Source organism: Falco cherrug, chromosome 18, assembly GCF_023634085.1.
Source record: "Falco cherrug isolate bFalChe1 chromosome 18, bFalChe1.pri, whole genome shotgun sequence".
NCBI lineage: Eukaryota > Metazoa > Chordata > Aves > Falconiformes > Falconidae > Falco > Falco cherrug.
Genome location: NC_073714.1, coordinates 2,066,399 through 2,078,854, shown reverse-complemented (window position 1 = coordinate 2,078,854; position 12,456 = coordinate 2,066,399). Strand labels below are relative to the sequence as shown.

Sequence of the window (12,456 nt, the reverse complement as noted above, 5' to 3'; positions counted from 1 at the left end):
AGCACTGAGGTTGCACCCACACACAGACACACCCCGACCCTGTGGTGGGGCTGCAGGACCCCAAGGAACTGGGGACAGCGAGTGCCAGAGCAGCCCTGCTGCAAATGGGGAAACTGAGGGGGGGGCGGTGTCAGTGCTTGGGCTGCTGCATCGGTGGCACCGCACATGTCAGGGCAATGCTGTCCACCGAGGAGTGCCCCCCAAATCCAGCCCATCACTGCGGGGTGGGGGGCTGCCCTTGGGCCATGGGGAGGCAGGCAGCAGCAGGCAGGCTGCCCTGGGCTGCAGCATGGTACCTGGCTGCCACACTCGCCGCAGGGCTCCCAGAGCCGGCGGCCATCCTCAGCTGACAGCTCTGCACCGTGAGAGCGAGCCAAAACTGCATTACAAGGCGCCAGGCTCCGCAGGAGAGGGAAAATGCTAATAATAGGCCTAGGCAGCCAGGGGAGCAAGCTCTCTCCCAGCACAGCATCCTGCTACCGGCTGCAGGATGCGACCCCTAGTCACCAGCTGCCCAGTGGATGCTCTCCTGGTCCAGGACCCCGAGCATGGAGCGGAGCCCTCCACGGAGGCATGCAGCTGGATCCTGTGTCTCAGGACCACCAGGCTCACGGCAGGTGCAGGCTCTGTTGTGCCGATGGGAGCGGTACAAACGTGCTCGGGGCGGTTACATGTGCTCGGCCTGGGGGTCGTGGCGATGCCCCTGAGCCGCCCACAGCCCCAGAGGCGGACAGACCCCACTGGGGCTCTGCCATCCCGGCAAGGCCAGCACGTGGGGATGGCAGAGTCCTTGGTGGGATGGGGACACAGAGCCCCTTCCCCAAAGCCAACCTGCAGCCTCCATGGGGCTCGCCCCGCTCTCTGCTTTTACTCCATGGCCCTGCCCTCATGTGATCCGAGATTCGGCTTTTCCTTTATTAAAACAGCCTCCGCCTGTGTGTGCAGGAGTCACAAGCTCCGGCTGCCCCGAGGCTGCTCCCTCCGCAGCACAGAGGCTTTTCAGGAAAGTTTGGCTTCTACCTCCCCTTGAATAGAGCCACTTGTTCTCAGGAGCCGGTGGGCCCGGCTGCCTCCTGCCCGCTGCTGGGCTCCAGCACCCACCTCCTGCCAGCTCGGCCCTTTGCTCTGAAGCCCCGGTGCTGGAGACATGGTGCATCCAGGTGGACAAGGGCAGGAGCCCCAGTTGCTGCCCAGTTGTCTTCACCATGAGTGTCCCCATGGAAAACCCCGTTGCCCCAGGGATCGCTGCCACTGACCCAGACCCAAAGAGCACCCAAAAGCTCCTTTCAGCGTGTGAGTTACTGGGATGCATCCCAAGGTCAATCCCTGCTGACACTCACAAGCTTCAACGCACACAGCAGGGCTTGAACCAGCTGCCCGAGGACACTGTCGTTACCCGCCCCTTCATGCGTGAGCCTGGGGCTGTGGTGTGACCATCCCTATGGACAGGAACTTCTCAGAGCCACCAAGAGCCTTCGTTGGAGCTACTCCCATATTATCCCGGCAGCCAGACAGGTTCTGGCAACACTGGTCCAGCACTGGGTGCCAAACACCCACCCAGCCAGGTGCTGAGCCCTCCGTACCACACAGCTGAGCATCCCTGGTGCCAACACAAGCCACGGCCACGTGGCACCACCAAACCATGCACGTCAGCAGCCATGACCTTGCAAAGCTCAGCTCCAGTGGGGACCCCAGCCCCACGCTGGGGACCCCACGGCTGCCGGGGCCACGAGCACCCCTTACCGCAGCTGCCCGCCGCCAGGGAGTAATTGGGTGCAGCAGCACATGCTGCAGGGCTGCTTTAATCCTGCTCCAGGTGGCTGCAATCCAGTGCAGGATTTACAGTGCCCTGACCCTGAGCTGTCAAGAAGGAACAGCCAGATTAATGGGGTGGGCGGGTTCGTGCAATAATCGTTTGTTTGATGTGACAAGCCTGATAGGCGTTGATTTACTTACAGACTGATAGGCTTTTAATTGAGCACCTCCGTCCCAGTCACATCAAAGGCAGAGGTTGACAAGGGGCCCCTTTTACCAAAAGCTCCCAGTGACTGACAGATCCTGGATGCTAATTCTCCTGGGGAGGGGGTTCCCTCTTTTTCTCTTCTTGGGTTTTTTTTCTCCTTTTTTTTTTCCTCAGGATAGGCCAGGCCGGGTGCAGAGAAAGCCCCTGTTCCTGCAGGAGGGGGCGCCTCTTTGCCCCCTCCCCATCACGCTTACCCAGAGCCCTCCAGCAAAGCCAAACCCTCCCCCATACAACACAGCCAGGCTTTTGTGCGACTCCGCAAGGCATTTTGGGGTCCCCCTGCCTCCTCCTGCTGCCAGGTGGCTGTTGGCCACGATGCCCAGGATGCTGTGGGCAGGAGGGCACCCGCTCCCCCACCCCATCCCCATGGTGGCAATGCCACTGCCCTCTGCGTGGGGCTGGCTCGGGTCTGGGGGCTCTGGGGTTGCTCTGGCTAATACCCCTCATGAAGAGGTGGAGGGACGTTGCCCTGGGGGTAGTCGCAGGCTCCTTGCCAGCACAGTGCCACGCAGCTCTAGGGGCCAAGGCGCACCCATGGGTGCCAGCACCATACCTTACACCCGTCCCCAGGGCAGCACTGGATGGGACCACCACGACGCCAACAGAAGCATCCCAGGAGGGTTCCAACAGGAGCATCCCAGGAGGATCCCAACAGGAGCATCCCAGGACAGTCCCAGTGGTCAGTATCTGTCCCCACAACCCACCCCTGGGCCCAGCTGTGCCACGAAACGGACACGGGATGGTTTCAATGAGCTGAAAAGCGGGAGGCAGAAGCCAGCCCAGGGTGGGTTTATCGGTGACTCTGCATGTCAAGGCAGGTAACCCACCCCACCTGGCGGGTCACCCCGAGGAGGTGGCGTGAGTCAGCATCACCGGGCGGCGAGTGCGTGGGCACACGTGTGTGACTGGGCACGCAGAGCACCCGCCGACCCACCAGACGGGTCTGGAAAAGCAAAACCTCCAACTGGCTCAGACATTTTCCAAAAGACTTATGGGAGATTATACTCCTAATGGGAAATTTAAGGGAGCGGGTGTAAATCACGACTCTTTTCTCTAACCTGTGGTGTAGCATTCGCCTGAGCCTTTGGGCTGGATTAGCTCCGTGTATTTATGTTTTAACGTCTGATGTGTTTTTCAGTATCTAAATATAAATTATTTTTACCGTATCAATGATTAAATATTTTTCTTTGAGATCATAGAGTCCAAAAAAATAAATGTTTCTGAAAAGGCATTCAAAAAATTTAAAAGAAGAAAAAAATCCCTCTGAGAAACCCCTTTTGTCATTTGCAACCAATAAAAATGCCTATTGTTATGAAGGGCTCATAAATAATCTGATTTTGGCATGCTTTCATACCATACAGAAAATGAATAAATTAAACTTGATTTACAGCCTTTTTCATTTTTATTAGAGCCGCTCCAAACATTTTATGTAATGTATGTGCCAGATGAGCTACACCAAATGGTTTGAGGCTCTGGTCCTGATATTATAGAAATTAAGTTGTTTTAATTTGCATAGTTTAATTAACTGATACTGGCAAATAAAAAAATTAAAACAGAGGTAAAAGTGATTTTTTTTTTCTTTTTTGGTGGGCGTCTGAGGACTAAATGAACACACAGAGGCAGATCCTCCAAGAGCACTTGAGCTGATGCCAGCGCAGGGAAGTGGTTGGCCACCCCAGGGCCCCTTCCCACCGCTCCGACAGCAATGGGCATCGGGGGCCACCATCACTCCCCTACTTTAGAGACGGGGAAACTGAGGCACGTAAGCTAGGCTGCTTCGTACAGCTTCCTGTGGCACTCCTGTGATGTTGAGACTGAATCATTGGGGAAAATACCCCAAAACTGTCCTTACTAACTGTTGTAAAGGCCTTTCCTCTGATTGCAGTAGCAGAAACCAGAGACAAACTGGCAAAAAAAAAATAATTAAAAAATCCTTAAATAAAGTCACTGTGACCCGATGCCAGCCCCGCTGCCTGTTTTCATCCGCTGCCCATCCCCGGGAGGAGAGCAGGGCTTTCCTCCCCTCCAAAGCACTTTGATAAGTGTGGGATGTTCTCCTCCCCCTCCTGCAATTTATCCCATAGAATTTCACACCAGGAAACAGCTTCATTACACCAACAACAGGAAGACCCCACTGATTTGTCACACAGAAAAACAGCTGTTAGTCACACATCAAGGGAATAGGGGAGGGGAAAAAAAAAAACCACCACCCTCACCTTCTTTTGCTTTAATGTTCACACCACTCTTTAATGTTAATCGCTCTGCAGAGGAAAGCAAACTACCCGGCTACTCAATAAGTAACCATCACCCAGCGAGTATCAGTTAATATCTAAGTGTCTTCCTGCTTTTCCTGCTACATGATTGCTTTGGAAAGAAAGATTAATTCCAACTTTAAAAAAGAAAACACTATTTTTATCATTGCCAGAAGTCTATATGGGTTTAAAAAAGAAAAAGCACTTGCTTGTCGTTTTACATCTTGCAATTTTGTCAGTTGTTTTAAAACATGTCTCCTGTAATAAATAAGATCATTTTTATGCACTTGTTCTGCAGCTAAAAGCGAGGCCTCAGCTCGCACAGCGCTGGGGAGAGGTGGGACTGGGAGACAGGAGCGGGGCAGGGAAAACGCTGACTCCGATGCTTCTGCTCCCAGGGGGGCGGCCGGGGGGCTACGGCTGCCATCGCCTCATGCAGGGTGGCTGGCAGAAGGCGACACCTATGAAATAGCAGGGACACAAGCACCGATGCGTGGATGAAAGCTCGCCTTTTAAGAAGCGTCTTGGATCCCCCATCCTGTAGCAGCAGCTGGGGCCTTGGGGGGACCTGCCAGGGCAAAGGCGGCTCCCTGCCCTGCCGAGGTGGGAGATGGTCCCGGCAGGGCCGGAGAAGCTGCTCCCGTGCCCCCCAGCAGCTCCCGGACAGACCCGCTTTGGCCAACAGGGAGTTTATCCCACTTTCCCTTAAACCACATCCAGCAGCAATGAAACGGGCAAGGCATTTATTCCAGAGGGAAAGTACAGCAGAGAGATGCTGAAAGAGTTACAGTGATTTAAATTCATGGCTTATCGTATCCCACCACCACGTTCAGTGCAGGCTGCAGCGCTCGGGTGCCCCTCTCCTCCTCCACCCGCAGCCACATGTCACTCCTGCCCACAGCCCCCCGTGACTCGGGATGCCCGTGCCCAGAGCCAGCGTCTGTCTGTGCCGTGGTACGGAAAACTCGCCATGCTACCAACAACCTTCTGCCTATCAGCAACACAAGAACGTGTTACAACACTGGAGAGGATTTTTCTGCTAAAGGGCAGAGCAAAAATAGAGAATGAAAGCGCCGAGGGCTAGACAGCGTGTTGTCCATAGGTATGTCTCTGCACCTCACTGGCTGCCAGAGCAGGCACGTCAAGAAATACACTTGACTCCCCAGGAGAAACCGCTTTCTCATGGTGCAGTTAGTATTTATGTATTTAACGCCACGGTTTGTATAGCGACTGCCTCAGAAAGCAATTTCCTAGAAGTCAGAGCCGGTGCCCTATCCATCATGAAGGGCACGCAGGCAGCGCTGCAGGCAGGGCTGGGCCGGGGGATCCAGCAGCCCCTGCACATCACTCATCTCCTACTTGGCGTTTTTCTCGCTCTTTAAAAACACCTGGTGCGCCATGCGTGCCTTCCTCTGGAAAGCACCGTTCTGCACCACCAGAACTGGTGGGACGAGGCTGGAACGGGGCCCGGGGAGTGAGGGGCACCCCCGTGGCATGTGTCACCCGAAAGCCCCAAGGCACTGAGAGATCCTAAACTTAAAGGAATTCACAGCTGCCCTTCCCCGGCCACGCTTCGCAGGTTGTGGGAGCGCCAGAGCCCAGTGGCGCTGGTGAGGCTCCGTGTGGGGGATGCGTCCCTGGAAAACTAAACCCTCCATAAGAGCAGCCCCGATTTGGGAGCAAAACTACCGTTAGTCACATCTGAACGCGCTCACGGAGGCTTTTTGTCTTTCTTGGCTTTACTTTTATTCAAAATATTTTGCTTTTCATTTGGTGCTTGTGTTATTTTTTTTTGGCAAGTGGTCTTGCATATTTTATTTGAGTGCCCTTGCGACGGGCAGCCTCTAAGCCGAGTGACTTGTCCTGGGGCAGGACTGACCATGGAATTGGGAAGTTTCATTTTCTGTCCCTCTGGTTACCATTCTCAGGGAAAACAGGACCCACACGGATTTTAGAACGAAGACTATAACCAGAGACAGTACAGGCACCCCCAGCGAGCAGGAGTCATCATTAGCCATGACGACCCTTTGGTGAGGTTCTAACCCAGGGACCATGAGCTGAGTCCAGCGACGTTCTGCCATGTGCCAGCACCGGGGCAGGATCAGGCCTCTGAAATGGCTCGAGCTCTGGGGGAAGCGCTAGATGCCACCCCAAAGGTATCGCTGCTCTGTGCCCTCGCTGCGTTCCAGCATCCACCACTGCATCGCTGCTGCTCTTACGCACTTGTCCCACCTTATTTTATGTTATTTTGTTAAGGCCATGTTGTTGTTGGCGTACAAGTCGAGTGACTTTGAGGAAAGATTTTTTTCTGTTTCCTCCTTACTTGAATGGCTCCTTTGAAAGGCAGCGCCTCTCCGTTTACATCCCCGCTGTCCGGATTGAATCAATCTTGTGGTCAGCTTCAGGAGGAGGGGGGAAAAAGAAGAAAAAAGCCTCACAAAGAGGGAAAATCGACAGGTCTGACCATCAGCATGATTGATAGCGGTTGGAGAAGCGGGACTTGACGTCGGGCTGCGCCAGGGCGATGCCAGCGCTCGCTGGGGAAATCCAGCAAAGCCTTTTTTCCCAGAACCCAGAGCAGACGGGCTTGGCGAGGGCTGGTCACATGAACTTAATAATAGCATCATTGTTGGAACATAAAGCATCTGTCAGGAGTTAATATGATTAATTAGAGGTGTCTGTCTCTCTCCCTCTTTCCCCGCTCCCTCTCCGGGTAGGCAGGAGGGACACGAAACCCGGCCCCGGGGAGGGCAGAGGTGGGTCGGTGCTGCAGCGCTGGCCAGGGTGGGCACCCAGCCCAGCCCTGGGAAGGCTGGTTGCTCCCCGCCAGCCTGGCTCCGCCGCACGCAGTCGCCACGAGCCTGCCGTTGGCAAAGGATACACACTCAGCCGGGGTACATGATGGAAAACATGAAAATGTCAAGCACCCAGCTCCCCACTTTCCCAACGACACCACATGGCTTTTCGCCGGGCCAAAGGTTTTGTACTCGCCCCGTGACCTTCCCCCATCACCCCACACCCCTTCGCCCACCTCTCTGCCAGCCCCTGCTCTCCCAGCAGCTCCCAGCTGATGCCCAGGAGGGCCGGGGGAGCCGCCCTGACGTGCCCCTGCATGCTGCCGTGGTTCCAGGCTGGGGTAAAGCTCCAGGATTTATCCCTGTGGCTCTTCATGGGCGATCCCGTCGGGGTGGTGCTTTTCCAGCCCCTCCACCTGACTGTGGAGCCCCAGGGGTGTGTGAATTTAATTCAGAGCTGTCTGGAAAAGGTAACTAGAAATAGGAAGTTAATTGTTGGGAGGCTTAATTAGTCATACAGCGGTCTGCATTGTCAGTGGCAAATTTTTAAGACTCTGCAAACCAAAGGAAGTAGGAAAGGCCTGAAAGAGGGACGGGTTGTAGGAACGTGTGGGAATTGCCACCTTCTGTGGGACCCAGGTTAAGACGGGCCCCTTCCGTAGCATCGCAGGTGCAGCTCACACCCCCGGCCACGTTTCTATTGATGGTGCGAAATGCTCGGTGACTGTCTGGTCATTACCCCAAGAGCTGAACATGCTCTGTGACAGCCTAGTGCTGCTGCTGGGAAAAATAATTTAAATGCTGGTGGCTGCCATCCATGCAAAATCAAAAAGTATGTGCGCAGCCTGCATCAGCCCCTCAGGCTGGGGCGGCACCACGGTCCCCAGCAACCCCAGCACTGCCCCAGTTTGCACATGCATTGCCTTGGGACAGCAGGGACACAGAGATGCCACCGAGGGACAGGGGCCGGCTCTGCCCCGGGGGGGAGCACAGGACGCTGTCAGCCCTCACCTCATGTGGCACTGGGGCGGGATGGGGCGCTGGGCACGGCGTGCAGGGGCTGGACTGGGTGCAGGCAGCAGGCTGGGTGCAGGCGCTGGGTGCAGGTTTGGGCACAGGGCATGCAGACAGGGTGCAGGAGCCATGGCAGCAGGGGTGCTGAGCTGTGCTGCGCCAGGCTGATTTCTCGAAGCCGTGCCACAGCAGCCAAGCCATGCCATGCCAGCCGCGCCATGCCATAGTGCGCCAGCTGAGCTGAGCCATGCCATGATAAGCCATGCTGGGCATGCCATGCTAGCTGAGCCATGCTGTGCCATTCTAAGCTGTGCCACACCATGCCATGCCGTGCCAAGTCACACCAGCCATGCTGTGCCATGCCAAGGTGTGCTAGCAGTGCCATGCCATGCCAGCTGTGCCACACTGTGCCAAGTCAAGCCAGCCACTCCATGCTATGCCAAGGTGTGCTAGCAGTGCCATGCCAAGGTGTGCGAGCAGCACTGTGCCATGCCATCCGAGCTGTGCCATGCCGTGCCAAGCCATGCCAGCCATGCCATGCCAAGGTGTGCGAGCAGCCCTGTGCCATGCCATCCGAGCTGTGCCATGCCGTGCCAAGCCATGCCAGCCATGCCATGCCAAGGTGTGCGAGCAGCACTGTGCCATGCCATCTGAGCTGTGCCATGCCGTGCCAAGCCATGCCAGCCATGCCATGCCAAGGTGTGCGAGCAGCACTGTGCCATGCCATCCGAGCTGTGCCATGCCGTGCCAAGCCATGCCAGCCATGCCATGCCAAGGTGTGCGAGCAGCACTGTGCCATGCCAGCTGTGCCACGCTCTGTCACCGGTGCCGTGCCGCGCCGTGCCGTGCCGTGCCGCGCCGTGCCCTGCCCTGCCCTGCCGTGCCGTGCCGTGCCGTGCCGTGGGCGGCTCTCCCCCACGCGGCGGCGGCGCGGGGCGGTGGCGGCGGCTCGCCCCCCCCACCGGCGGCTCTCCCCGCCCCGGGGGCCCGGCCGGGCGCGGATTGGTGCGCGGCGCCGGCCCCCTCGGAGCGCGGCCGCCATCGGGGCTATTTGACGTGTCGGTGGGGCCGGGGAAGGGTTTCGTCTCGCCGGGGCCGCCGCCGCCGCCGCTCCGCCGCCCGCCCGGCCCGGCCCGGCCCCGCGGAGCCCGGCGCCCCCCTCCCCCCCCCCCCCCCCCCCCCCGGCCGCACCCGCCCCAAATGAGCGGTGCCCCCGGCGGGCCCCGGCCGAGGACCCCGCCGAGCCGCGGAGCCGCGGGCGCCCCGTCGCCCCGGCCGCCCCCCGCCGACCCGCTGCGCCAGGCCAGCCGGCTGCCCATCCGCGTCCTGAAGATGCTCAGCGCCCACGGCGGCCACCTCCTGCACCCCGAGTACCTCCAGCCGCTCTCCTCCACGCCCGTCAGCCCCATCGAGGTCAGTGCCCGCCGCCCCCGCCCGCTTCTCCGGGGCCGCCCGGGGTTCGTCCCTGCCCGGCGCTCCCGGCTCCTTCCCTTTTCCCTTCCCTTTTCCCTTCCCTTTTCCCTTCCCTTTTCCCTTCCCTTTTCCCTTCCCTTTTCCCTTCCCTTCCCCCGCTCCGCTGCAGCCCGGCTGCCCCCCCCTCCCAGCCCCGTCCTTCTCCCCGGCCGGGCGCATCCCGCCCCCCCCTCCCCGCCTCCGCCTCGTCCCCCTCCGTCCCCCGCGCCCTGGCTCGGCGCCGGGCCCGGCCCCGCTGCCCCCGGGATTTTGGGGATGGGATGGGGGGGGGGGGGGAGGCCGGGCCGGGGGCGCCGTCGGGGTCTCCCCCTGACCGGCTCCGCTCCGCCCGCAGCTGGACGCCAAGAAGAGCCCGCTGGCGCTGCTGGCCCAGACCTGCTCGCAGATCGGCAAGCCCGACCCGCCGCCCTCCTCCAAGCTGAACGCCGTGGCCTCGGCCGGGCAGCCCGCCCCCGAGAAGGAGCCCACCGCCCGCCCCACCGCCCTGAAGCCGCCGGGCAGCGGGGACGCGCCGCCCGAGGACAAGTCCAGCTTCAAGCCCTACTCGAAGGGCGGCGGGGAGCCACGCAAGGAGGGGGGCACGGACAAGGCCGGCTTTCGGGTGCCCAGCGCCGCTTGCCCGCCGTTCCCCCCGCACGCCGCCGCCTCGCCCGGCAGCTCCCGCGGCGCCTCGCCGCAGCACTCCGAGCCCAAGGGCGCCGAGGAGAAGAAGGAGCCCGAGGCGGGCAAGCCCAGCCCCGAGGGGACGGGTGGGGGGCTCGGGCGCGGGGCAGCGGAGCCCGGGGCGCACGGCGAGCCCCCGTCGGGCCGCAAGTCGGAGCCCCCAGCACTGCCGCCGGCCGGCCATGTGGCCCCCGTCTCGCCCTACAAGCCAGGTCACTCCGTCTTCCCCCTGCCACCCTCCAGCATCGGCTACCACGGCTCCATCGTCGGCGCCTACGCCGGCTACCCGTCCCAGTTCGTGCCCGGGCTGGACCCCACCAAGCCGGGCCTGGTGGGCAGCCAGCTGCCGGGGGCGCTGGGGCTGCCGGGCAAGCCGCCCAGCTCCAGCCCGCTCACCGGGGCCTCGCCGCCCTCCTTCATGCAGGGATTATGCCGGGACCCCTATTGCCTGAGCTACCACAGCGCCTCGCACCTGGGCTCCAGCAACTGCTCCAGCTGCGTGCACGACCCCGGCAGCCTGAAGAGCGGATACCCCTTGGTGTACCCCACGCACCCCCTGCACTCAGTGCACACCACGCTCTCCTCCAGCGGCACCCCCAGCCTGCCCGGCCATCCTCTCTACACCTACGGCTTCATGCTGCAGAACGACCCCCTTCCCCACATATGCAACTGGGTGTCTGCCAGCGGACCCTGCGACAAGAGGTTTGCCACCTCGGAGGAGCTGCTCACCCACCTACGGACCCACACGGCCCTGCCGGGGGCGGAAAAACTCTTGGCGGGTTACCCTACCTCCGGGCTGGGCTCCGCAGCCTCCTGCCACCTCCACCTCCCGCCTGCCGCCCCTGGGAGCCCCAACACGTTACCCCGCCTCCCTCTCCTTGCGGAGCCCACACACTTTGGGACTAAACAGGTACCACCCCTACGGCAAGAGCCATTTGCCCACAGCCGGTGCCCTGCCGGTGCCCTCCTTGCCGGCCGCCGGACCTTACTACTCTCCATACGCGCTCTACGGCCAAAGACTAACTTCAGCTTCTGCACTGGGATATCAGTAACTACGGCGGCCCCTTCCCCTGCTCCAGCCCCCTCCTCGCCCCAGCCCCCTGCTCCCTCCTTGGACTGTGTATTTATTTACTGTATGTTAGCTTAAAGCTGGGAATATAAGTGCATTAATACACCAATGAATCAATGGTATGCAAAAAGTCTGTGTCCAAAAAAAAAAAAAAAAAAAAAAAAAGAAAAAAAATTCTTTACTTTGCAGGTGTGGGGCTTTTCTTTTTCCTTTCTGTTTCTTTTGAAAAATTTTTTCCCTCCCCCCTTCTTAATTTCCCCCTTGAGAAATTCTTGCATGACTCCTGACACACAAGGAAAAAAAAAAAAAAAAAGCATTTTCCTCCTCCCTCTCCGCGTTTATCATTCTGGGATTCTGTTCCTCTTCATTTGTAAAGTTAACAGATGTAATATTTTTTAATTTTTTTTTTTTTCGGTGCCCGCGGGGGCGGAGGGGCCCAGCCTTGGCCGCACCGCCCCCCGGCCCGCGGCGCGGCTCCCTCCTGCGCGCCCCCCCCTCCCCCGCGGCGGGGCAGCGGGCCGGAGCGCGGCCGGCGGCGGGAGGAGCGGCGCCCCCGGGCAGGAGCGGCGCCCCGAGGGCCGGAGCAGCGGGCGGGCGGCGGACCCCGGCCGGGTAAGTCTCGTTTTGTTAATAAATGACTCTTGGTTATATCCACCCTCTGGTGTCGTCTCTCGTCCCTCCCCGCGCCCGGGCCCGCCGCCGCGGCTGGGGGGTCCGCGGGCCCCCAGCACCATCTAGCGGCGGCCGGCCCCCAGCCCCCTCCCCGGGCTGCCGGCCCCCGCGCCCGGCCCCGCCGCCGCCCCGCCGCCCCCAGCCCCATCGCCCGCTCCGGCCCTGGGGGGGGGGGTGTGCTGGATGGGGGCCCGGGGCCGCGGCCCCGCCGGTGCGTGTCCCGGGAGGAGCGCGCCGGGTGTTGCCGTGCGTGGCGGCGGAGGGAAGGTTCGAGAAGGCGTTTGGAGCTGACGGGATGCGGAGAGCCCCAGTGCTCCCCGAGGGGCGGCGGGTGGCGCCCCCCACCCCCCGGGGATGGAGTTTTAGGGATGGAATTGCGATATTAACGGGGCCCGGGACCCTCTTCCGCGTGGGGTCCCGTGTGCCCCCTCCCCATTTTAATCTTTTTGCTGTGCCAGGAGCGTGCGGCGCGGGGTGTGTGTGTGATAAAGGGCT

The 12,456-nt window shown here is 60.2% G+C and overlaps 1 protein-coding gene across 1 annotated transcript; it reads left to right on the top strand.

Moving 5' to 3' along the window:
• The first annotated feature begins 9,274 nt into the window (after nt 1-9,274).
• ZNF703 (zinc finger protein 703) lies at nt 9,275-11,943 on the top strand. The gene is given in 3 exon segments (XM_055696377.1): nt 9,275-9,497; nt 9,892-11,082; nt 11,084-11,943. Coding segments are annotated over 3 exon segments (1,593 nt in total). The 5' UTR covers nt 9,275-9,284; the 3' UTR covers nt 11,273-11,943.
• Nucleotides 11,944-12,456: the final 513 nt, after the last annotated feature.